General features: G+C 43.1%; 1 protein-coding gene across 1 annotated transcript in view; it reads left to right on the top strand.

Moving 5' to 3' along the window:
• The first annotated feature begins 614 nt into the window (after nt 1-614).
• LOC117522102 (adenylate kinase 7-like) overlaps nt 615-23,762 on the top strand; it is a 35,437-nt gene continuing 12,289 nt past the window's right edge. Inside the window, 5 exon segments of the mRNA XM_034183476.1 lie at nt 615-801; nt 887-1,018; nt 21,280-21,394; nt 21,485-21,579; nt 21,656-21,763. Of these exon segments, the coding sequence (XP_034039367.1) occupies nt 721-801; nt 887-1,018; nt 21,280-21,394; nt 21,485-21,579; nt 21,656-21,763 (531 nt within the window). The 5' untranslated portion in view covers nt 615-720.

Below are 23,762 nucleotides of genomic sequence, written 5' to 3'. Positions count from 1 at the left end.
TAAATTGTGTCAAAGACCTGATAAGTAAATACTCAACATATTTATTTGTTTAATGTACTCACAACATATTTTTATTTTTTAGTGTACTCAGTGTATTTTCATATGTTCAACTTAATATGCTCATTTATTTTGCTCCACATAGATGTTGTGACGTTTTGCAGCATTTCATTGGCTGAGCCCTTAGAAACCGCAGTGAGTCTGTAGTAACGGAGGGGCGAGTGATGAGACATTTGAACTAAAGATCGAAAATTGTTTCAATAGGGATAGGTTCATTCATTCCGCCGCCTGCTGGAGAAGCGGATGTAGTGTGCATGTTTCCAACGTGATCTTTTTCATGAAAATTTCATTTCTGATTGATTCCACTTGTGATTTGAACCCAGACTAGAAAATTAGAATATTTTTCTAAAAGCTATGAAGTGTGCCAGATTTCTCAATCAAATAAATTATACCATCTAATTACTGAAAAGTCAGTTTTTTCTTCAAATTAAATCAAATACTCAGTGCTATAAATACTTTCTGCTTCGCTGAACAGAAACGAACAAATGACGAAGCGTCGGTCACTTGATTGAAGCTAAGCTCGACACACTGCTTCATTAAGAGCACAAACGAGTTCGGCACAAGCTTTGAAGCCTTGGTGTCCGAGGTAAAATCATTCGTTATTGTTCTAAAAACAGAACTCAAAATCTCAAAGCAACAAGAGCAGACAGTTTTATTTTGAAGATGGCAAATAAAGAAGCAGGAGGTTCGAAGCGTGTCTTTGTCAGCGACGTCGACAGCTACTCGTCCAAGAACATCGCTCAGGTAAAGTCAAACTCAAAGTGCTCGTGTGTCGAAGCTTATTATTCGTCAGTCTGATGGTTTTTAATTTTCTCATCGTTTCCAACAGTTTGTGTGGACGTGCAGAGCTTCAGAGCTCTCTGAGGATTCTGCTGCTGGACAAACTAACTTCCATATTGTAGGAAGTGTTTCTTCTTTCTGTCAGGAGAAAAACTTCGACTTTCTGCTGGAAAAATACACAGTAAGACTGAAAGTTCATCATACAAATACTGTGATATTATACAGTCATAACTGGAGGCTTTTCCCCAAGCATGCACTCCAGGAAAAATATTAAAATATTTCCAAATGTCATCCAAAAGAGCACTCAGAGCGCACAAACCTCAGCCAAGACTGATGGTCGTCTCCATGGTGCGAATAAACACCGACAGGAGCCAGTGGGAAGCTTAAATCCTTTTAACTACGTATGAATAACACTGAAATCAACATTATCAATGTACACAGTCCCAGATCCATTATTACTGCTGTAAAATGTTGTAAATTGCTTTTTTAATGGTGGCTTGTGAGTGCCATATCGGTACTGGCTTCAGTAGTTTACCATTAATGCCCCTCTTAATCACCTTATAATATAGAGCATACCGATTTAGGTAGTCAAACACCTTCCCAAAGTCTCCAAAGTATGTATACAGTATAATGGTTTCCCCTTAAACAAGTACCAATGCAGGGTTCTCACCAGGAGTTTTTCACAGCATAGGGGGAACTTAGTGGGGCATAGCCATGCGACAAGCATTGCAGGTGCGAGTATTGTAGGATCCAGGGCACCCCCCCCCCCCCCCCCCACACACACACAAATTAACACAACGCAAATTAAAAAATTTTTAACCCTTTGAAACACTATTTTTTGCATTTTAAGGACCAGTTTCATTAAAGGAAAAGAGAACCCACTGATAAAATACAGCTGTGAAGATAGACTGTGCTATAAACTAACAATTGATGTGTATCATTGAAAAAAAGGAGCTCTTCACCACTGAAATATTCGACTGGAAAGTAAGCATTTAAGCAGAATTTGATGATTTCATGAACGCCACCATTGACACAATTTTAACCAATCAGAAAAAAACCCTGGATCGCTTGTGGCGTTGCTGTGATGTAGTTTGAGCACAGAAAGCCACAGGTGGTGCACAGGCGCTGATGAAGAAATCCTCTCTCCTTCTCTCCCTCTCTCTCTCAGCCGTGGCTCAGCTGTGTGAAGCAACAGCCGATGTAAACGGCAATCAACATTCCGGATCGTTCCCGGACGTAATTCGTGGATCGATATTTCCTGATTCAACCTGTGGGATCTTGTGGTCCTGGAGAGAAAACACGTCTGTAAAACCTCTGTGAGGGAGAGAGTTTGTTTACTGCTAAAGGCAGGAGATGGGAAGAGGAGGAGGGGTGGGGAGGTTTCCCACTCAAGCAGCTGTTGTCTTGCGCAGGATGAGAGACGAGTTTTAACTTAAACTCAGTGGTTCTCTGTGCCACAGAAAAATCAAAACTGAAAAAAATGGACTGAACTGACAAACACAGTGCTGTGAAGCTGCAGCGTTCTGAGCCGAAACCGCTCTGATCAGCTGTTCGCTGCAGCTCGAAGCACGGCTGCAGCGAACAGCTGATCACGGTATGACATTGTCCCGCTGAATGGAAAGAACTACAAAATACTTTAGTGTTTACCCTCAAGTTGAAGAATTTAGTTTATTTTAAAGTAGAAAGGCTTCGTGTTTGCTCAGCAGATAAACGAGGGGGGAGACAAGAGAGAGACAGAGAAAGGGAGAGAGAGGAAGAGAGGATTTTTACATCAGTACCTACCTGTTAGCCACCTGTGGCTTTCTGTGCCCATGTGACATCACAGCAGCACTGTTATTCACCTTATTCAGGAAGTCAGGGTGGGCAGCTCCATTTTGTCAAACAACCTCCGGTTTGCCACTGCGTCTAATGATTAGCTACGTTGGAACACGGTACGTGAGAAGTGTCCAGACATGAGCAGCATTAATTGTTCAGTTCGTGGGTGCCACAACAACTGGAAGAAGATGAAACTATCACTTTCAGAACGATGTTTTGAACATGGAAAGGAGATATCTGAGTGGTGTGGATGAGCATTTAATTTGTTCCCTCCTCCATCAAAAGAAGTGGAACTGGAAGTCCTCAGACAAAACGGAAATGCCTCTGTTGTAAAAGTGGGCGTGGCTAAATAAGGTGAATAGCAGCCAACATAGCCGCCTGCTGGTGGCTTTAGACCAGCCACACAAAAATGCTTTTAACTTTTTTTTAAATTTATTTTTACATATAACTTATTTTTTTATTGAGAACAACAAAAAGGAATCAAACTGGTACACAATCACCCAGTCAGGATGCATCATTCAAGCGTCCACATATCTTTGCGAACAAGCGCTCATCAATGTCCTTGTTGTCAGTTTATAGTGGTGGTGTCCTCTTGTTTTCTCCTGTAATCAGTCCATTTCCCTCATTTGGTCTCGAATTGCGCTTCTTGCAATCTCAGTTTAAGCCCCTTTCATATTGGCGTATTCATAGAGCTGCTCATTGCGGTGTTGTGTTTCATTTAAATACGCCTGAAATACATACGTACTCAGCCTTTTTCAGTGTTCGTTTCATACTTGCAGCTGTGTGTGTTCCCTTTTTTAATGTGTGCACACAGTTGTGCTCTGTTCTCTACTGCAGGTTGTGGTGCGGCTCAAAAACAGAGCCATTTAACATTATTTAATCAAATCAAATCAATTTTATTTATATAGTGCCAAATCACAACAAACAGTCACCCCAAGGCACTTTGTATTGTAAGGCAAAAGCCATACAGTAATTACAGAAAAACCCCAACGGTCAAAACGACCTCCTAAAAGAAACACTGGGTGCATCATGGGAAACCCCCCAGCAGTCTAAGTCTAAAGCAGCATAACTAAGGGATGGTTCAGAGTCACCTGATCCAGCCCTAACTATAAGCTTTTTCAAAAAGGAAAGTTTTAAGCTTAATCTTAAAAGTAGAGAGGGTGTCTGTCTCCCTGATCTGAATTGGGAGCTGGTTCCACAGGAGAGGAGCCTGAAAGCTGAAGACTCTGCCTCCCATTCTACTCTTACAAACCCTAGGAACTACAAGTAAGCCTGCAGTCTGAGAGCGAAGCACTCTATTGGGGTGATATGGTACTATGAGGTCCCTAAGATAAGATGGGACCTGATTATTCAAAACCTTGTAAGTAAGAAGAAGAATTTTAAATTCTATTCTGGAATTAACAGGGAGCCAATGAAGATAAGCCAATAAGGGTGAAATATGCTATTTATTTATTTATTTTGTCTTGGTGGATCACTTTCTTTGTGTCCAGATGCTGCTGAGTCTGGCTGTGGTAAAGGCTGCCCTGAACGAAACGCTGTGACTCATTAAACTTTTAAACCTCCGGTTGCTCCGATCAGGTCCACTGATTTGATCAGAACTGATTGATCAGGTCGTCTGATGATCGCACCGACATGCAGCGAGTGCGCTTTTATTTTAAAGAGTCACAGGTCTGATTAGACACAGAGAGAGAGAGAGAGAGAGAGAGAGAGAGTGAGGGAGAGCACGCGCGAGAGAGCGCGCTTTTATTTTGAAGTCACAGTGACAGCTCTGATCAGACACAGAGAAAGTGTGAGGGAGAGCGCTTTTATTTTAAAGTCACAAGTCTGATCAGACAGAGAGAGAGAGAGAGCATGAGGGAGAGCATGTGCGCGCAAGAGAGTGCTTTTATTTTAAAGTCACAGTGACAGGTCTGATCAGACACAGAGAGAGAGAGAGAAAGTGAGGGAGAGCGCTTTTATTTTAAAGTCACAAGTCTGATCAGACACAGAGAGAGAGAGTGAGTGCGAGAGAGCGCTTTTATGAAACGACAACAGTCAGCTTTGCGACACGGTGAACAGTCCTCATGTAATGAGTCCAGTATGATAAAGTGACGCAACGATCTTGCAGGATTTATAGCTCCAGAAGAACAGTGGAGCCCGGCGGGAGGTGTGAAATGGCGTACAGTAGGGTGTTGCGGCGTGGGCGGGCTCACAGTAGCGGACAGTAGCACGGCGCTGCGTGTACTCGTGTGAAGGCTCCATGCTGTGCTGTACGCCGAAGAAAATTAAACATGTTTAATTTCTTCCGTCGTACGCGCGTAGCCCTCAACATACTGCTGCGTATTGAGACAAAACTCTACGTAATGTGGGCGGAGAGCTGCTTATTGCAGCGTAGACGATACGCTGCAATGAGCAGCTCTATGAATACGCCAATGTGAAAGGGGCTTTATGTGTACGTTTCTCCATTACAAAAAATTCTTCCACAGTGCACACCCACTGCCTCTCGGTCAGTGGCTCTCCTGTTATCTTTTGGCAAGCCCAAAATATGTGCATATGGTCTGCGTCTATGTGTCCAAATGCTCTCCAGCACTGTTGCTGTGTAGAGACCATTGCTTTTCTGAGCTTTGGAGTTATGAAAACCCCGACCATACTTTTCCAATTGAATTCCCTCCAGATCCTGGAGCTAGTGGTTGTGCACTGTGTCTTACAAATGCTATGCCACTCCTCCTCAGTTATTTCTTCATTCAGTTATTTTTCCCACTTCTCTTTAATATACAAAGAGGAGGACTTATTACACAACATCAGATTTCTACATAGAACTGAGATTACTCTGCATTTTTTTCCCCCTCTGTATGCTTTCTGAAATACCTCAATAATTTCATTGTTGGCAGCCACTTTTATCTCTTTCTCATAATAATCCTATATTTGTGGGTATTGATATTGTTCGTTTTCTTCTCGTCCAAACCTATCCCGCAACTTTTCAAAATTCTGTAGTTTGTCCTGATCCATCATTGTGCATATCGCTGTAATTCCTTTTTGTGACCATTGTTTAAACCCTTTATCATATGTCCCCAGTATGAATCTATCATCGAATGCAAACCAGCTCAAAATCTGTTTTTCTTTCTCCAGCTTATACCTTTCACAGTGTTCCATATTTCAGTTGTGTTTATGGTTACTGCATCCAGTTGGCGACGCAGTTTTTATGCCCCACGCGGCACTTGCATATAGCATCCGGATTGTCCGTCAGTCCTTCCGTCTGTCCGTCTGTCCGGCCGCAATTCGTTCGCCGCAACGTTGCTTGGCACCTATTGCCTTGCCTTGGAGGAGTACTTCGCATGGGTTCGAAGGCCAGTGGTATTGACCTACTTTTCAAGCTCAGCAGTGGTCACAACTGTCAAATTCTTCGCCGCAACGTAGCTTCGCACCTATTGCTCGCAGAAACTTCATATTTGGTGGGTACATGCCTTGGAGGAGTACTTCGCATGGGTTCACAGGCCAAGCTGACAACGGTGCTGATTTCAAACCATCAGCCAACCTGTCGGTAAAGGCAGCCAGAAGCCTTTAGCATCGCCTGGGGAGACTGCTGAGTTAATCCCTTGACCCAAGTGAGCAAGACGGACGGACGGATCCCTCCGAACCACCTCTTCATCGTGTCAACTACGTGACCCAGTTAAAGGTTACAGGAAAAGTGGCTTCCTTTTAAACATATTCATATGTTTGCTTAAGATTTTTCTTAATAATTGGCTTCAAATTTCATCTCTAAATTCTAATCAGATTTATTTACTTAAAGTCTTTAATCTCTGTCTCTCCCTCTCTTCCAACGTCTCATTTTTTTGTCGGTTTAAATTCACATCATCAGTCCTTCCATATTTTAGAGGGGTTGTTCTCGAACTGACTCAGGAGTTCAGCGCTATGCTGCCATCTCCTTCCTTGCTGTCCCAGAAGCCTAAAAAAACCCATATGCCAACAACTTTTCTTATGGCTCTCAGTATCATAATCTACCAACCCAATAGTAAATTATCAGTGGGTTTTCTTTTCCTTTAAATAACATGCGACATGTCTTTTTAAAAAGGGGAAAAAAAAAACAGAAAAGCCCCCGATGCTGGTTGAGTCACAGCATATGCTCAATTGTCCTGGCGAGAACCCTGCAATGCCTCAACAGGGTTTGAAATATATTTTGTTTTAACCTACTTGCACTGGTGCTAGTAACAAAAAATAACTTGCACCAAAAAAAGTTACTTGCACAACCAAAAGTCAGTCTTATATCCACCTTAAAACTCCTTCTCTGATGTGTCAGACTCTCCCTCTCTGGGGAGAGTTTGAGGGGAGAGTGGCAGGAGCGGCAGACATTTTTTTTTTTTACGTGTGCACGCAAAAGAATCGTCCGTGAAGATTATTTTATTTATTAACTGCACAGATGTATAATAAAACAAATGGTGACTAGTTTATAACACAATTTAGTTCTGCTTGAATCACACATGACTTAAATGCAGAACGCCATCCAATTATCTGCTTCAGCTGAAAGTCTTTAAGGTTGCATGTGAGCACCAGACACAGGTGCTACACATGATGTTGATGAGGGTGAGGACTCTTCAGCCAGCACCTTCTCCACAGACAAATCAGTTTCCATGCCACCTGAAGAGCAAAGAAAAGAAAAGAACACCAAAATATCCAGCCACACCCCCCAACACACAACAGTACCCCCCCATCAACGGGAAGCCTCCTGGCGACCGAACAGACCAGGCCCGAGAACAGCACCTCCCTCCGGGGTCCACGTCAGGAAGCAGACAGCACCACGCTCCCAAGGTCCACTACAGACAGCAGGACAGGCACCGCAGCTGGAAGGCCGGCTGGCATCAACAAAAGCCCCAAAACATTCCCCAGTACAATTCAACACACAGAAAAAACATAAAACCCACCCAAAACCTCCCCAGGGGACCGTCCCATCAAACCCCGGGAAGAAAAGAAAAACTCCCAAATGCAAAAACCCAACACAGCCCCACAAACACAATACAAACGTAAATGCATAAAAGAAAAATAACAACACCCCCCCCAGAATGACCTGCAGAGCCCAACCCCCCCCCCCAGAAGGCCTTCATCGCCAGTTCCAGGAGGAACAGCCAGAACCATAATCCCACAAAGGTCCCCAGGTGTACATGGAGCAAACGGCGCCCCCCAGAGGACCGTACCATCAACCCCAGGAGGTACCCTCCCCACAACCCCGGAACCCCAGACCCGGTCACACTTGGCTAGTTGGCCCCAAGCCAATTTCCCCCCCAGAGGACCGTCCCATCAACCCTGGAGGTGGAACCCGGATGGAAACAGAACAAAATCAAAAATCAACCCCCGGAGGACTACCAAAAACAACCCCGGGGGGATATAAAACGACCGTAAACCCTGTTACCCTCCCCGGCACCCCGAAAGACCCCGGGTCCCTCCCAGAGCCCCTCGGCGGCTCAACTTTGGCGAACGGCTCAAAACATTAAGCCGGAGAAGGGAACAGGAAAAAACTAACCCAGCTCCAACCCCAAGGCGCAGCAGAGAACCGGAAATACGTCCGGTGCCCCAATTCGACCATACCCCAGCCTCTCGGGAGGGGTGGAACTACCGAAATGGCGAACGGCAACAGATCGGCCCACCCCTCCGACTGAGGTAAGTCTCCGCTGCACCACACCCCGGCAACACCAATGACAACGGTACAAAGGTTCATCGAGGCTGGAGTGGAACCAGGCCCTAACCAAACCAAGAAAAACGCCTCTAACACCCCCCACCTAGGTGCAGAGGTCTTCTGAGAATGCTCAGCGTGACCAACCTGCACCACCCCACAACCCACAAGACAAACGGTCTTGGGCAAGTGAGGTTGGGGTTAGGGATGTAGAGAAATAAAAAACAACGAAATAAAACGACCCAACAACCCAAACAGAAAATACCTAAAAACACATAAAAAATTAACAATTAAGTGAGCCCAGGCGGACTTCTAACCGCCTAACAATCACTCCACCAGATACGCCTCTGAGTCCCCATACAATTATAACCCCTATTTAAAGAAAACAAAACATTTACCCGTGCTAGATTTTTTTTTTTTTTTTTTATGTGTGTTATTTTGCCTGTCCCAGAACACTTGGAGATACGTCATCATTATTTCTCTTGACGCTTACATGTCGGGGCAATACAGTAATCTCCGCTCGTCCGAGCTGCATGGGCTCGTCAACAGGAGGAGCCAGAAGTCCCGTTGGAGGCGCCTCAGTGGGGCGAAGAAGAGGCGGCCCGGATCTGTGTCGGGGAAAGCCCCGAGACGAAAAAACCCGCTCTGATGGGCGTCCTCTCTCGCGTCCACGCTCCTTCATCCGAACATCTAGACGAATCACCAACGATATTAGCTCATCTAAATCGTTTGGCTCGTCACGGACTGCCGGCTCGTCCTTTAACGACTCATTTAACCCATCTACAAACATTCCTCGCAAAGCTGCGGCGCTCCAACCTGCCTGAGCAGAAACCAGAGAACATTGCATCACCACACAAGGCTCCGGACGACAAACAATCAGTTCGGACGCCGAATCTCTGGGTGACGGAGTTATCTGCACTAGTATCGATGGTGCCACAGCTGGAGCAGCAGGAAGCGGAACGGCCTGCGCTGCAAGCTCCGTAACACGGGCGTCTGCTTGTTTAATTTGGTTTGCGAGATGCTGTAATTGCTCCCATATTTTCTCCAAGTGTTCTTGAACTTTTTCGGCAAAAGGAACCACTTCTGCCGCTGGGTCCATTATGGAATGGCCGGGAACTACTGTTATGTGTCGACGCGAGTTGAGGAGCGGACCTGCGTCAGACAGAACCCAGCGCTAAAAAATAACCAGAAAGCGGTTCCAACAACAGAAACAATTTATTTTTCACCTGTGCATGATAAGTGTACAAAACTAAAACAACGTCCTTCTGGTGGAGTGACTGTTGGCACGCTCTTAAGTGCCAAAAGGATAGAAGCCCGGCGTTCCTGGACCCACTACCACCAGACAAACACCCCCCAGGTGGACACGACAAACTGACTCTCTGTGAAGCAAAGAAGAGGTGAGGTAAGTCAGCAGTTACAACAATATCTTTCAAAAGACACACGCTATCAGCAACACATTCAGGTCTGTATTTTTTAACTTTATGCAAATGAGCAGCTTCTCACAACAAGTGGAGGATCACTTATTCTGCACGCCACAGCAGTGAGAAGCAAACTGCACAATTCTCATCACAATTCCAGTATACTGCGTAACAAAACACCAAGTTACTATCAACAATTAGTCGAACACTTAATCACCTTTAATGTGTGCTGACAGCAAGTGTCCTCACCCTTCCTTGCTTCACGGGCTCGATGTGTCAAACCCAGGCGCGGTCCTCAGCGTCTCACAAACGGACATCACAAGGTCGAGTTCCCGGCAGTTCTGCTTGAATCACACATGACTTAAATGCAGAACGCCATCCAATTATCTGCTTCAGCTGAAAGTCTTTAAGGTTGCATGTGAGCACCAGACACAGGTGCTACACATGATGTTGATGAGGGTGAGGACTCTTCAGCCAGCACCTTCTCCACAGACAAATCACTTTCCATGCCACCTGAAGAGCAAAGAAAAGAAAAGAACACCAAAATATCCAGCCACACCCCCCAACACACAACACTATTCTGATGATCAGTAAGTCCCTTCGGCTGCTCCCTTGTTTGCACTTGGGGTCGCCACAGCAAATCCAAGGTGGATCTGCATGTTGAATTGGCACAAGTTTTACGCCGGATGCCCTTCCTGACGCAACTCCACATTACATGGAGAAATGTGGCAGGGGTGGGATTTGAACCCGGAACCTTCTGAACAAGAGTTGATATTCAGTGTAAATCGTAGAAATATGGGTTCGGCACACTGCTAAAATTCGGGCAGATGGATTGTGACATTTGTAAGTGTGCATATGAATTATGATTACATTCATTTAGCCTTAATCTTCATGATCACGGAAGCGTAGAAGTAGTTTACCTCGGTGGTCAGTTGTTGCGGAGGGCAGTGAGTGCTGCATGTCCCGGTGAGAGTCTGCTGTCAGTACCGCAGACTCAATGGCAACTATACCTGCCACATCTTGTTCAGCAGAGAGGTCATTCTCATGCTTGAGAATACTCAAAACGTACCTTAAGTCTCCTATGGGCCGGGATAGACTCTCAGCATGAGGGCTTCTGTGCATTAAAGAGGTCATGCCAACATGGAGGATATTAGGGACCGGGACAAAATGTTCTTCTAATTATTGCCATATAACCTATTGCATGTACCGGTGTAACACAGAGTTTCACCATATTATTTGTTTAGCTTTTCTATTTGATGATATGTTATTCACACCACCTCTCATCTCAAATAATGTATGCTGATTATATTCCTTTACAAGATGAGAATGATTTTCAAACTTGTCCCTGCATCTTATTGTATTTGAGGGAGTTTGGTATTTAAACACATATTAGCAGATCCACCTTGGATTTGCTGTGGCGACCCCGAGTGCAAACAAGGGAGCAGCCGAAGGGACTTACTATTAGACAATGTCTGCATGAATACTCTGAATAAAGAACAGACTAGCCTGCATGTTTTTTTTTTGCTAAATGTCTTTTAATTCATAACTAAAGGCCCTGTCACACCTTGACGATTTAGCCTGCGTATGCCGACCGTATTAAAAACACTAGCACACGCTGTTGTACATCTAATAAATTAATGCAGCTGTCACACTTTGACGATTATCTAGCGTATGCCGACAGCCCCGTTTCCACCCAGTGGTTCGGGTTGATACTGCACAGTGTAGTGCGCATCAGAAACAGAGTAATTTAACATAATTTTAATTTTTATCTTGGTGGAAAATTTTAGTTGTGTACAGAATGCTGATGAGTCGACTGGCTGTAGTAAACACTGCCATGATTTAATGAATTTCTGTCTCTTTAAATGTTTAAAGCACTGACTGCTTCCTGATCAGGTCATCACAGACCTGAATAATGAAAGGCTGTGATGAGTTATACTTTTAAAGCACCAACCGAGCGCGATCAAGTGTTATCTGAATGAAGTGCTGTGAGGTCATCACTGACAGCAACGATGCTTTAAATGTTGAAACAGCGCATTAATCAGGTGTGATCACCCTGATCGATCTATCAGGGTCGTCTGATCATCACACAGACAGCGATGGCGCTTTAAAAGTTTAAATCACCACAGCACTTCTGTGTGATCAGAGTTCAAAACTGGCATGATAAATGCACCTGCAGCAGAAAAACCACAGAGGGACTTGCTTTAAAACATTACATTTCCAGCCACGAATGAAAGTATTTTCATACGTCATTTTCAAAAATCTGGAGCTTTATGTGGATTCATGTCCGTCTGTCATGGTGAATTGGACTGAAATGAAAGGTCAAATTTATTCCATCTGAATGAAACGGTCTGTCCAGATGAGGACTGCAGCTTTCAGCCAATCAGTGGCCAGCATTAATGGATAAATTTAGACTTATGAGTATATTACAAGAATCGTGTGCCAACAATCACATAACTTACCTACAACTCATGTCCCGCATGTGCGGGACGTATGAGTCACACACTGGCATGTGTTGAAAATTTTCAGCATACCCAAAATTGTTTGAGGAGCTCATCTTATTAGGACATACATGAGTGAGCTTCAGCATGTTTCAGCGTGCTCTTAACTTTTAAAAAACTTACCCTTAACTTATTAGACTTATGCCAGTGTTTTTTTTCATTCAATTGGCTAAATCGTCAAGGTGTGACAGGGCCTTAACACAATTTAATCGTTGGTCTTTATTATAATCCATGGCAATTTAAAGAATTCTCTTGTTTCTGAAATTCAGGCAAATAATCCACACCTCCTTCGCCTGTGTTTATCTCTTCACAGTAATGACATTATCAATGGGTGGGCACTTGGATGGCCACCTTCGTGTTTCTGGCTCATCCTGTGGTGTCAGTCTTGATATTTTCCCAAGTATCAAACTCATTGAGCTCATGAATTTTAATGCAGAAAATTGTGTTTTATCCACATAAGCATGATGTTAAATATGCATTACTTCACATTCAGTAACAATTCCACTCGTTTATGTTTCCCAGACAAAATGGTTATTTATTCCTGTCATTTTCAGGCCAGAACTAAATTGCAAACCTTTTCCAGACGTCAAAACCTGTTTGGGAACCCTGATTTTAATACCTGCTGATTCTGTGCACATGTTTGTTGTGTTGGGAAACTGAGAGTGAAAGTGAGGTTTGTTTGACATCATACCATATGCACTTCTTATGCAACAACGAAGCTATGAAGTGTAGTTCCTGATGCATCATTGGTTTATTACAGAGCAAATATCACTCATTTGGAATCCACATCCTGGCACACTGTGCTTATCTGTACACACATTACATCTGTAACCACTGCATCAAAAGCAAATTATAACTTTTTATGCTCCTCTGATGTTCATACAAAATCTGAAGAACTTGGCACATTTACTCAGAACACGACAAACAAGAGCAATCTGAGATTTCTGATGTCCGCTTTTCTTTGTCTCTTGCTTGCCTCTACTGGTGGTTGGCTCTCACTGCGGTATTGTATCACTTCCTGTTCTGGAGCACAGCAGTGTTTTCTGTATCTGTTAGCTGTTTAATCTGCACAGTTAGATTGATCTAGTTATCTAGATTACGATTTGTTTCCCAGTGTAATCTTTACATGCCTTAACTAAAGCACTCCTTCTGCTGAATCACCTCTAAATTATTTACACATTATTCACTTTGCGTGTTTTTAGGAATCCGCTAGCTTAGCGTAGCTACTAGCTCTTAGCCGATTTAGCATGGCGGCTTCTCCTGTCTCTCCCGCACTTTTCTGCTCTGGGTGTGAAATGTTTAGTTATTCCTCGGCCTCCTTTAGCAGTAACGGTACTTGTAATAAGTGTAGCTTATTCGTAGCTTTGGAGGCCAGGCTGGGCGAATTGGAGACTCGGCTCCGCACCGTGGAAAATTCTACAGCTAGCCAGGCCCCTGTAGTCGGTGCGGACCAAGGTAGCTTAGCCGCCGTTAGTTACCCCCTGGCAGATCCCGAGCAGCCGGGAAAGCAGGCTGACTGGGTGACTGTGAGGAGGAAGCGTAGCCCTAAACAGAAGCCCCGTGTACACCGCCAACCCGTTCACATCTCTAACCGTTTTTCCCCACTCGACGACACACCCGCCGAGGATCAAACTCTGGTTATTGGCGACTCTGTTTTGCGAAATGTGAAGTTAGCGACACCAGCAACCATAGTCAATTGTCTTCCGGGGGCCAGAGCAGGCGACATTGAAGGAAATTTGAAACTGCTGGCTAAGGCTAAGCGTAAATTTGGTAAGATTGTAATTCACGTCGGCAGTAATGACACCCGGTTACGCCAATCGGAGGTCACTAAATTAACATTAAATCGGTGTGTAACTTTGCAAAAACAATGTCGGACTCTGTAGTTTTCTCTGGGCCCCTCCCCAATCGGACCGGGAGTGACATGTTTAGCCGCATGTTCTCCTTGAATTGCTGGCTGTCTGAGTGGTGTCCAAAAAATGAGGTGGGCTTCATAGATAATTGGCAAAGCTTCTGGGGAAAACCTGGTCTTGTTAGGAGAGACGGCATCCATCCCACTTTGGATGGAGCAGCTCTCATTTCTAGAAATCTGGCCAATTTTCTTAAATCCTCCAAACCGTGACTATCCAGGGTTGGGACCAGGAAGCAGAGTTGTAGTCTTACACACCTCTCTGCAGCTTCTCTCCCCCTGCCATCCCCTCATTACCCCATCCCCGTAGAGACGGTGCCTGCTCCCAGACTACCAATAACCAGCAAAAATCTATTTAAGCATAAAAATTCAAAAAGAAAAAATAATATAGCACCTTCAACTGCACCACAGACTAAAACAGTTAAATGTGGTCTATTAAACATTAGGTCTCTCTCTTCTAAGTCCCTGTTGGTAAATGATATAATAATTGATCAACATATTGATTTATTCTGCCTTACAGAAACCTGGTTACAGCAGGATGAATATGTTAGTTTAAATGAGTCAACACCCCCGAGTCACACTAACTGTCAGAATGCTCGTAGCACGGGCCGGGGCGGAGGATTAGCAGCAATCTTCCATTCCAGCTTATTAATTAATCAAAAACCCAGACAGAGCTTTAATTCATTTGAAAGCTTGACTCTTAGTCTTGTCCATCCAAATTGGAAGTCCCAAAAACCAGTTTTATTTGTTATTATCTATCGTCCACCTGGTCGTTACTGTGAGTTTCTCTGTGAATTTTCAGACCTTTTGTCTGACTTAGTGCTTAGCTCAGATAAGATAATTATAGTGGGCGATTTTAACATCCACACAGATGCTGAGAATGACAGCCTCAACACTGCATTTAATCTATTATTAGACTTTATTGGCTTTGCTCAAAAAGTAAATGAGTCCACCCACCACTTTAATCATATCTTAGATCTTGTTCTGACTTATGGTATGGAAATAGAAGACTTAACAGTATTCCCTGAAAACTCCCTTCTGTCTGATCATTTCTTAATAACATTTACATTTACTCTGATGGACTACCCAGCAGTGGGGAATAAGTTTCATTACACTAGAAGTCTTTCAGAAAGCGCTGTAACTAGGTTTAAGGATATGATTCCTTCTTTATGTTCTCTAATGCCATATACCAACACAGTGCAGAGTAGCTACCTAAACTCTGTAAGTGAGATAGAGTATCTCGTCAATAGTTTTACATCCTCATTGAAGACAACTTTGGATGCTGTAGCTCCTCTAAAAAAGAGAGCTTTAAATCAGAAGTGCCTGGCTCTGTGGTATAACTCACAAACTCGTAGCTTAAAGCAGATAACCCGTAAGTTGGAGAGGAAATGGCGTCTCACTAATTTAGAAGATCTTCACTTAGCCTGGAAAAAGAGTCTGTTGCTCTATAAAAAAGCCCTCCGTAAAGCTAGGACATCTTTCTACTCATCACTAATTGAAGAAAATAAGAACAACCCCAGGTTTCTTTTCAGCACTGTAGCCAGGCTGACAAAGAGTCAGAGCTCTATTGAGCTGAGTATTCCATTAACTTTAACTAGTAATGACTTCATGACTTTCTTTGCTAACAAAATTTTAACTATTAGAGAAAAAATTACTCATAACCATCCCAAAGACGTATCGTTATCTTTGGCTGCTTTCAGTGATGCCGGTATTTGGTTAGACTCTTTCTCTCCGATTGTTCTGTCTGTGTTGTGTGGGCCGCCAGAAGAGGAGGTACTGCTGGCCCACCACCAGAGGGCGCCCTGTCTGGAGTGCGGGCTCCAGGCACCAGAGGGCGCAGCCGCCTCACAGGAGCAGCCAGGGTGACAGCTGTCACGCATCACCTGCAACAGCTGTTACCAATCATCTGATCAGCAGGGGTACATCAGCAGGACGACGTCTCCACCTCTTTGCCGAGATATCGTTCTACCTGGAAGGTAACATTCTCAGCTAACTGTGTAACAGTAACCTTTTGTGACTTTTGTGCGTTGTATAACAGACTCCTTTTCCAACGAGAGGTGGAGGTAGTTTTCCTGCCGTGCGGATTGCTGGGTGCAAACGCGCCCACATTTAATTGTTTCTTTGTTCCTCGCCAGCAGTACCAGGTCCGACACGCGGAGGCAGTGGCCACCTGGGAATTCGGGACTTGGCGGCTCCAGTATTCCCGGGGTCTGGTGGCGGAGGAAATCGTGTGGTTCCGGTTCTGCTTTGGACAGACGTCTCCTATCTTCGAGCCTGCCCACACGACACCTTTTGTGATTTGGCTTTTTGTCCATTGTTGTAATCTGTTGTATTTGTTGTGCCCATTCACAACAGTAAAGTGTTGTTATTTGACTTCCTCCATTGTCCGTTCATTTGCGCCCCCTGTTGTGGGTCCGTGTACCTACACTTTCCCAACAGTCTGAGTTATTTTCATTAGTTACTTCATCCAAACCATCAACATGTTTATTAGACCCCATTCCTACCAGGCTGCTCAAGGAAGCCCTACCATTATTTAATGCTTCGATCTTAAATATGATCAATCTATCTTTGTTAGTTGGCTATGTACCACAGGCTTTTAAGGTGGCAGTAATTAAACCATTACTTAAAAAGCCATACTTGACCCAGCTATCTTAGCTAATTATAGGCCAATCTCCAACCTTCCTTTTCTCTCAAAAATTCTTGAAAGGGTAGTTGTAAAACAGCTAACTGATCATCTGCAGAGAAATGGTCTATTTGAAGAGTTTCAGTCAGGTTTTAGAATTCATCATAGTACAGAAACAGCATTAGTGAAAGTTACAAATGATCTTCTTATGGCCTCGGACAGTGGACTCATCTCTGTGCTTGTTCTGTTAGACCTCAGTGCTGCTTTTGATACTGTTGACCATAAAATTTTATTACAGAGATTAGAGCATGCCATAGGTATTAAAGGCACTGCGCTGCGGTGGTTTGAATCATATTTGTCTAATAGATTACAATTTGTTCATGTAAATGGGGAATCTTCTTCACAGACTAAAGTTAATTATGGAGTTCCACAAGGTTCTGTGCTAGGACCAATTTTATTCACTTTATACATGCTTCCCTTAGGCAGTATTATTAGACGGTATTGCTTAAATTTTCATTGTTACGCAGATGATACCCAGCTTTATCTATCCATGAAGCCAGAGGACACACACCAATTAGCTAAACTGCAGGATTGTCTTACAGACATAAAGACATGGATGACCTCTAATTTCCTGCTTTTAAACTCAGATAAAACTGAAGTTATTGTACTTGGCCCCACAAATCTTAGAAACATGGTGTCTAACCAGATCCTTACTCTGGATGGCATTACCCTGACCTCTAGTAATACTGTGAGAAATCTTGGAGTCATTTTTGATCAGGATATGTCATTCAAAGCGCATATTAAACAAATATGTAGGCTTTTTTGCATTTACGCAATATCTCTAAAATCAGAAAGGTCTTGTCTCAGAGTGATGCTGAAAAACTAATTCATGCATTTATTTCCTCTAGGCTGGACTATTGTAATTCATTATTATCAGGTTGTCCTAAAAGTTCCCTAAAAAGCCTTCAGTTAATTCAAAATGCTGCAGCTAGAGTACTGACGGGGACTAGAAGGAGAGAGCATATCTCACCCATATTGGCCTCTCTTCATTGGCTTCCTGTTAATTCTAGAATAGAATTTAAAATTCTTCTTCTTACTTATAAGGTTTTGAATAATCAGGTCCCATCTTATCTTAGGGACCTCGTAGTACCATATCACCCCAATAGAGCGCTTCGCTCTCAGACTGCAGGCTTACTTGTAGTTCCTAGGGTTTGTAAGAGTAGAATGGGAGGCAGAGCCTTCAGCTTTCAGGCTCCTCTCCTGTGGAACCAGCTCCCAATTCAGATCAGGGAGACAGACACCCTCTCTACTTTTAAGATTAGGCTTAAAACTTTCCTTTTTGCTAAAGCTTATAGTTAGGGCTGGATCAGGTGACCCTGAACCATCCCTTAGTTATGCTGCTATAGACGTAGACTGCTGGGGGGTTCCATGATGCACTGTTTCTTTCCTCTTTTTGCTCTGTATGCACCACTCTGCATGTAATCATTAGTGATCGATCTCTGCTCCCCTCCACAGCATGTCTTTTTCCTGGTTCTCTCCCTCAGCCCCAACCAGTCCCAGCAGAAGACTGCCCCTCCCTGAGCCTGGTTCTGCTGGAGGTTTCTTCCTGTTAAAAGGGAGTTTTTCCTTCCCACTGTAGCCAAGTGCTTGCTCACAGGGGGTCGTTTTGACCGTTGGGGTTTTACATAATTATTGTATGGCCTTGCCTTACAATATAAAGCGCCTTGGGGCAACTGTTTGTTGTGATTTGGCGCTATATAAAAAAATTGATTGATTGATTGAGTCTTCCATGTCCTAATATGTATCTGTGGTGAAAATGTCATCAAATCCGTGGAGTAGTTTTGACGTAATCCTGCTAACAGACAGACAGACAAATAAATAAATAAACGCTGATGATTTTATTACATCCTTGGTGTGTTTTGGTTCCCGCTAGCTCCTGTCGTTTTTTGTCATACCCGTTGTCTCCACATATGGATCACCTGCAGTCAGGGCCAGAAGTTTTTAGACAGGTTTTGGTAAATTTGCCTTTTTATGCCACCACAGTGGTGCTGAAATGAAACAACTGTGTTTAACACAAATTCTGCAACAACCATTTAAGAATAAGAACAACAGATTTCCTTCATTTTCAGAGGCCATAAATAATTGGACAAACCAAATATAAGAATTAGTTCATACAAATGGTCACTTACAGTCTATTTTCTTTAGACAAGTCAGTGGATGAATACATGAGCATTTCCAAGTGGCTGCAGTGTTTCCTTCATGTACAGTTTGTGGTAGCGTGCCGCCTTTATGGCGCTCCACCGCGACGCTGTAAGTGGTGGTGCAACAGATAAAAGTTGCAGAGTTTTTCCATGTTGTCTCAAGAAATTTGGCTGTAAACGCGATGATTTCTGTTGTCGGTAGTATTTGTCCAATTACTTCTGGTCTCTGAAAGTGGAGGCCTGTGTATAAAAAATGACTGTAATTCCTAAATGGTTCATTCAGTGTTTTTTTTTTAAGTCTTTTAGTTTAAGCTGAAAGTCAACACCACAAATGCATCTTGATTGTTGAATTTTCTTTCCATTATGTTAGTGTACAGATGCAGAACTGCAAATTTTGTGCCACTGTCCATATACTTATGAACCTGATTGTACCTCTCAGTATATATTAACAGAGAAATGGGTGAAAACTGTGTTAATTTATTATGATTGAAATTCAGACCTTATTTTATCTTGACAAATGAACAGAAATGTTTAAAAATCCTTCATATCATAATCTGACCTTTGGCAATGTTTTTTTTTTTTATGTTCTTCCATTTAAAGATTTTGCTATTGATTGTAAAGGACTTCTGGATCCTTTTCTTGAAAGGTTCTGTGTGAATTTTTTTTTTTTTTTTTTTTTTGCATAAGTTGTTCATGTAAAAAAAACTGGACTTTTTTGTGCACTTACCCAAAAAGTATAATTTATTAAATGAACTTTAGTAAACCTCAACTTTACTTTATCATATACTTTTCCAACACTTCTTGGGAGTAAATTGGCCCAGTTTGTGGGGGCATGGTGGCTTAGCGGTTAGTACTGGTGCCTCACAGCAAGACGGCTGTTGGATCACTTCCTTTCTGTGTGGAGTTTGCATGTTCTCCCCAAGCATGATGCCTGACATTCACGCCAAAGAGTTCAACTTTGTCTCATCATACCAGAGAATTTTGTTTCTCCTGGTCTGAGTCCTTCATGTGCCTTTTGGCAAATTCCAGATGGTCTGCCATGTGCCTTTTACTAAGGAGTGGCTTCCGTCTGGCCACTCTACCATACAGCCCTGATTGGTGGACCACTGCAGAGATTGTCGTCCTTCTGGAAGGTTCTTCTCTCTCCACAGAGGAATGCTGGATCTCTGACAGTGACCATCGGGTTCTTGGTCACCTCCCTGACTAAGGTCCTTCTCTCACAATCGCTCAGTTTGGACGGGCGGCCAGCTCTATGCAGAGTCCTGGTGGATCTGAACTTCTTCCATTTGCAAATGATGGAGGCCACTGTGCTCACTGGGAGCAGCAAAGCAGCAGAATTGTTTCTGAACCCTTCCCCAGATTTGTGCCTCGAGACAATCCTGTCTCGGAGGTCTACAGACATTTCCTTTGACTTCATGCTTGGTTTGTGCTCTGACATGTTTTATCAACTGTGGGACCTTATATGTAGACAGGTGTGTGTTTTTCCAAATCATGTCCAATCAACTGAATTTACCCCAGGTGGACTCCAATTAAGCTGTACAAACATCTCATTGATGATCAGTGGAAACAGGAGGCACCTTAGCTCAGTTTTGCGCATCATGGCAAAGGCTGTGAACACTTCTGTACGTGGAATTTCTTAGCTTTCAAATTTTTTTAATAAATTTGCAAAAATGTAAAAAATAAAACGTTTCACATTGTTATTATGGGGTATTGTGTGTAGAATTAAGGGAAAAAAATAATTTAATCAATTTTGGAATAAGGCTGGAACATAAAATGTGGAGAAAGTGAAGTGCTGTGAATACTTTCTGGACGCACTGGATACTTGTAAGTACTCAGCTAGTTTTAGTTTACAGTGTAAGTATATACATGTAGCATACATTTTAGTTCATGAAAGTACACATACCACATACTCTGGTCACGTCTTCCTCCATAACCCAGAGACCATGAAAGCCAGCTTCATAAGTTACCTAAAGACACTTGTTTTTTGTTTTTTTGACAGCTACAAGTATAAGACAGTACTCGTATAGTTGTCGGTTTGCCAAATTATACTTAGACTTTTCTATATATTTGTCAGTATATGCCAAGTACATAGATTATTTTGGTATATTTGTCAGTATAACCAATGTATACTTTGAGTACACTTTATTAAGTATGTGACTGATAAATGCATAAATAAACTGAAAGTACACTCATGTACTTTGAGTGTGAAAAGAGGTATCCTGCTAGTAAACTTTGATGAACTTTTTTGTAAGGATAGGTCAAACCATTTAAAAAATTAAGGATAGGTCAAACCATTTAAAAAATTAAACACCCTTTTATGTTTTCGACTCTTCATAGTCTCCAAGTGCAGATGAGCTTCTTGAACACCTGCTGAAATGTGATGTCATCGTGTACAACATCTCAGAAAATGTAACGCAACAGCAGATTGAAGAAGCAACATGGGCCATCACAGGTAACATTTGGCTTTGTGAGGGCCGCTATCTGAAATTAGTTTTAAAAAAATGTGTGGCAGCAATCAAGTTGACCAAATTGTTTCCTGCAGCACTTCACGCTGAAATGGAGAACTTCAGTTCCAAGAAATTGTTCATCCTCATCTCCACAGTGATGACCTGGGTAAAAACCAAGCCACAAGATCTGGTGAGTTTGGTAAAAATGACGCTGACACCAGACCTGTGTGGATTAGATATAAATTCATTCTAATGTCTCTTCTCAGGATGATGATGCTGTGCTGACTGATGAAGACTATAGAAGAAGAAGACCACATCCCAATTTCAAAAACCACAACAATCTGGAGAAACTTGTCCTTAAACTGGGTCAAGGTGTAAGTGGATTTTTTTTTATGAAAAGGTCAGTGTAATCCAGCATATGTAAAAGACAACTGGACCTTAAAGTACAAAACTTTACAGTCTGAAAATTGATGTTTAATATAGTAGAGGCAGGTGTAGCCTGGCTCTCTGTTCACACCTGATCCAGACAGATCTCAGAAGTTAAGCAGGTCTTTTGGCTTGGAGACAATTTAGGAATGTCCGGGCTGTACCTGTGATTCTCTGTGTAGAAAAGGACTTGTCTACACAGAGCATTGTGTCGTGTAGCCAACAGGAGTTGGTGACATGACACAATGCTGGACATATGATGATACATGAAAGAAGGAGTTGTCAGGAAGGGCATCTGGTGTAAACTTTGTGCCAAATCCTGATGCAGATCTCTACCAGATCCCCCCGTGGTGACATTGAGGAACCAGGGAGAGCAAAATAGAAGAAGAAAATCTACAAGTAGAATAAGTCTGATACAAACCCAAGGCCCCTTGGTGCTGGTGCTTATCCTTGGATTCTTTATTGTGAAGTGGATCAAAGTCTATAATTCCCCCTGGACGGGACACGAGTTCCACTCATGTTACTTTCCCAAATATTCTGGTGCCCATTAACAGCAGGTGGACTGGGATAAAGCAGATGAAATGTCTTGTCCTCGAACAGCCTGAAAAAAATTACTTTGAACTTTGTGGATTTATGCTGCGTTTACACATCGGCAAGACATGTTATAAATGTCATATTGGTACATTCCTGACATTCTTAATGTGACTTAATGCATCTCAATAGGTTTCTTAATTGTGTGTGTTCGTCCGTAATATTCGTGACTTTCGTGGAGCATGTTTTTGGCTGTCAAAAAATCTTCCACGAATGTCACGCACCACCCTCATTTCACCTCATGTTGTGGAGTTCGCACCTGAGCCTGTTGATCTGTCTTGATTTGTGGTGATCCTTAAAGGAGCATGACAGCGTTCTTCTCTGACATGTGCACAATTAAATCCTGCTGCACCATATTCAGTTTCATTGCTGCAGTATGCTGAAGAAGGACAGTGACGCCATGTCGGCTAAAAACCTTGTTCCAATGCTCCTCAGCGCACTCCTGCAGGTTTTCCACATGCTGTATGTGCCTGATGTTTGGGAAAATGAGCGAGACGAGAGCTGTGTGGAGCCACACATCTGGCTCTCTCTGTCTCCTCCTCCTTTCTGCACCACTCCATGGCACAGAGCCCAATGAAGCATGCAGTCACAAAGTTCTTCTGCTGTGGATTTTGAGGAGCAGACTGGAGCGATCTAAATTGTTCAGCAACTGATGGTAGAATGAATATGGGTATGTGTGGAGACAGTTCGCCTCATTCACAACGTGACAGAATGTAACGATGCGCTGTTATGCGTGACAGCGCGCAATAGACCGTGCGTAATGGTTCCCAGTAATTCTCCACCAACACGTGCCATTAATCATAACGCATGGTAACAGGCTGCAGCAGTTCCTGAGGACACCTGACACCTCTGCCTCAAATCATCACATTCGTGATCAGTGGCCAAGAATGTATACTTTGTGGTTTTCGTGACTTACCGTTGTTATGTGTAAATGCAGCATTGCATTTACCTCAGAAGTCGGAAGTCACAACTGGGAATGACATCACACCTGAGGTACACGTGTTCCATTTTTCACATACAACCACAACTCAAAAAATAAGATGGAAGCCTCAGCAGCATGTCCACAGACAGCAGTAAGACATCACTGTGTGCACAATGTATTAAATTGGACGCAAAAAATACACAAGTGATATTTTTAAAAAAAAAACAGCTTTTCCGACTGTTGACATTAGGAGCAGCCATCTTGGATTGTGAACTTGGAGTATGTGGGGTTCAAAGGAGTTGACACATTGGATTTCTGACTTCAGCCTCCGGGCCTGGGGGGTTGTAACTGGTGTAACTGGGAAATTCTGGCCACCAAGTACAAATGGAACGCACCATTATTTGTTGTGAAAGTGTAGTGACACGGACCCACAA

The sequence above is a fragment of the Thalassophryne amazonica genome, chromosome 12 (genome assembly GCF_902500255.1).
Source record: "Thalassophryne amazonica chromosome 12, fThaAma1.1, whole genome shotgun sequence".
NCBI lineage: Eukaryota > Metazoa > Chordata > Actinopteri > Batrachoidiformes > Batrachoididae > Thalassophryne > Thalassophryne amazonica.
Note: the sequence above shows the minus strand (reverse complement) of the source record. Positions and strands in the feature narration are given on the sequence as shown.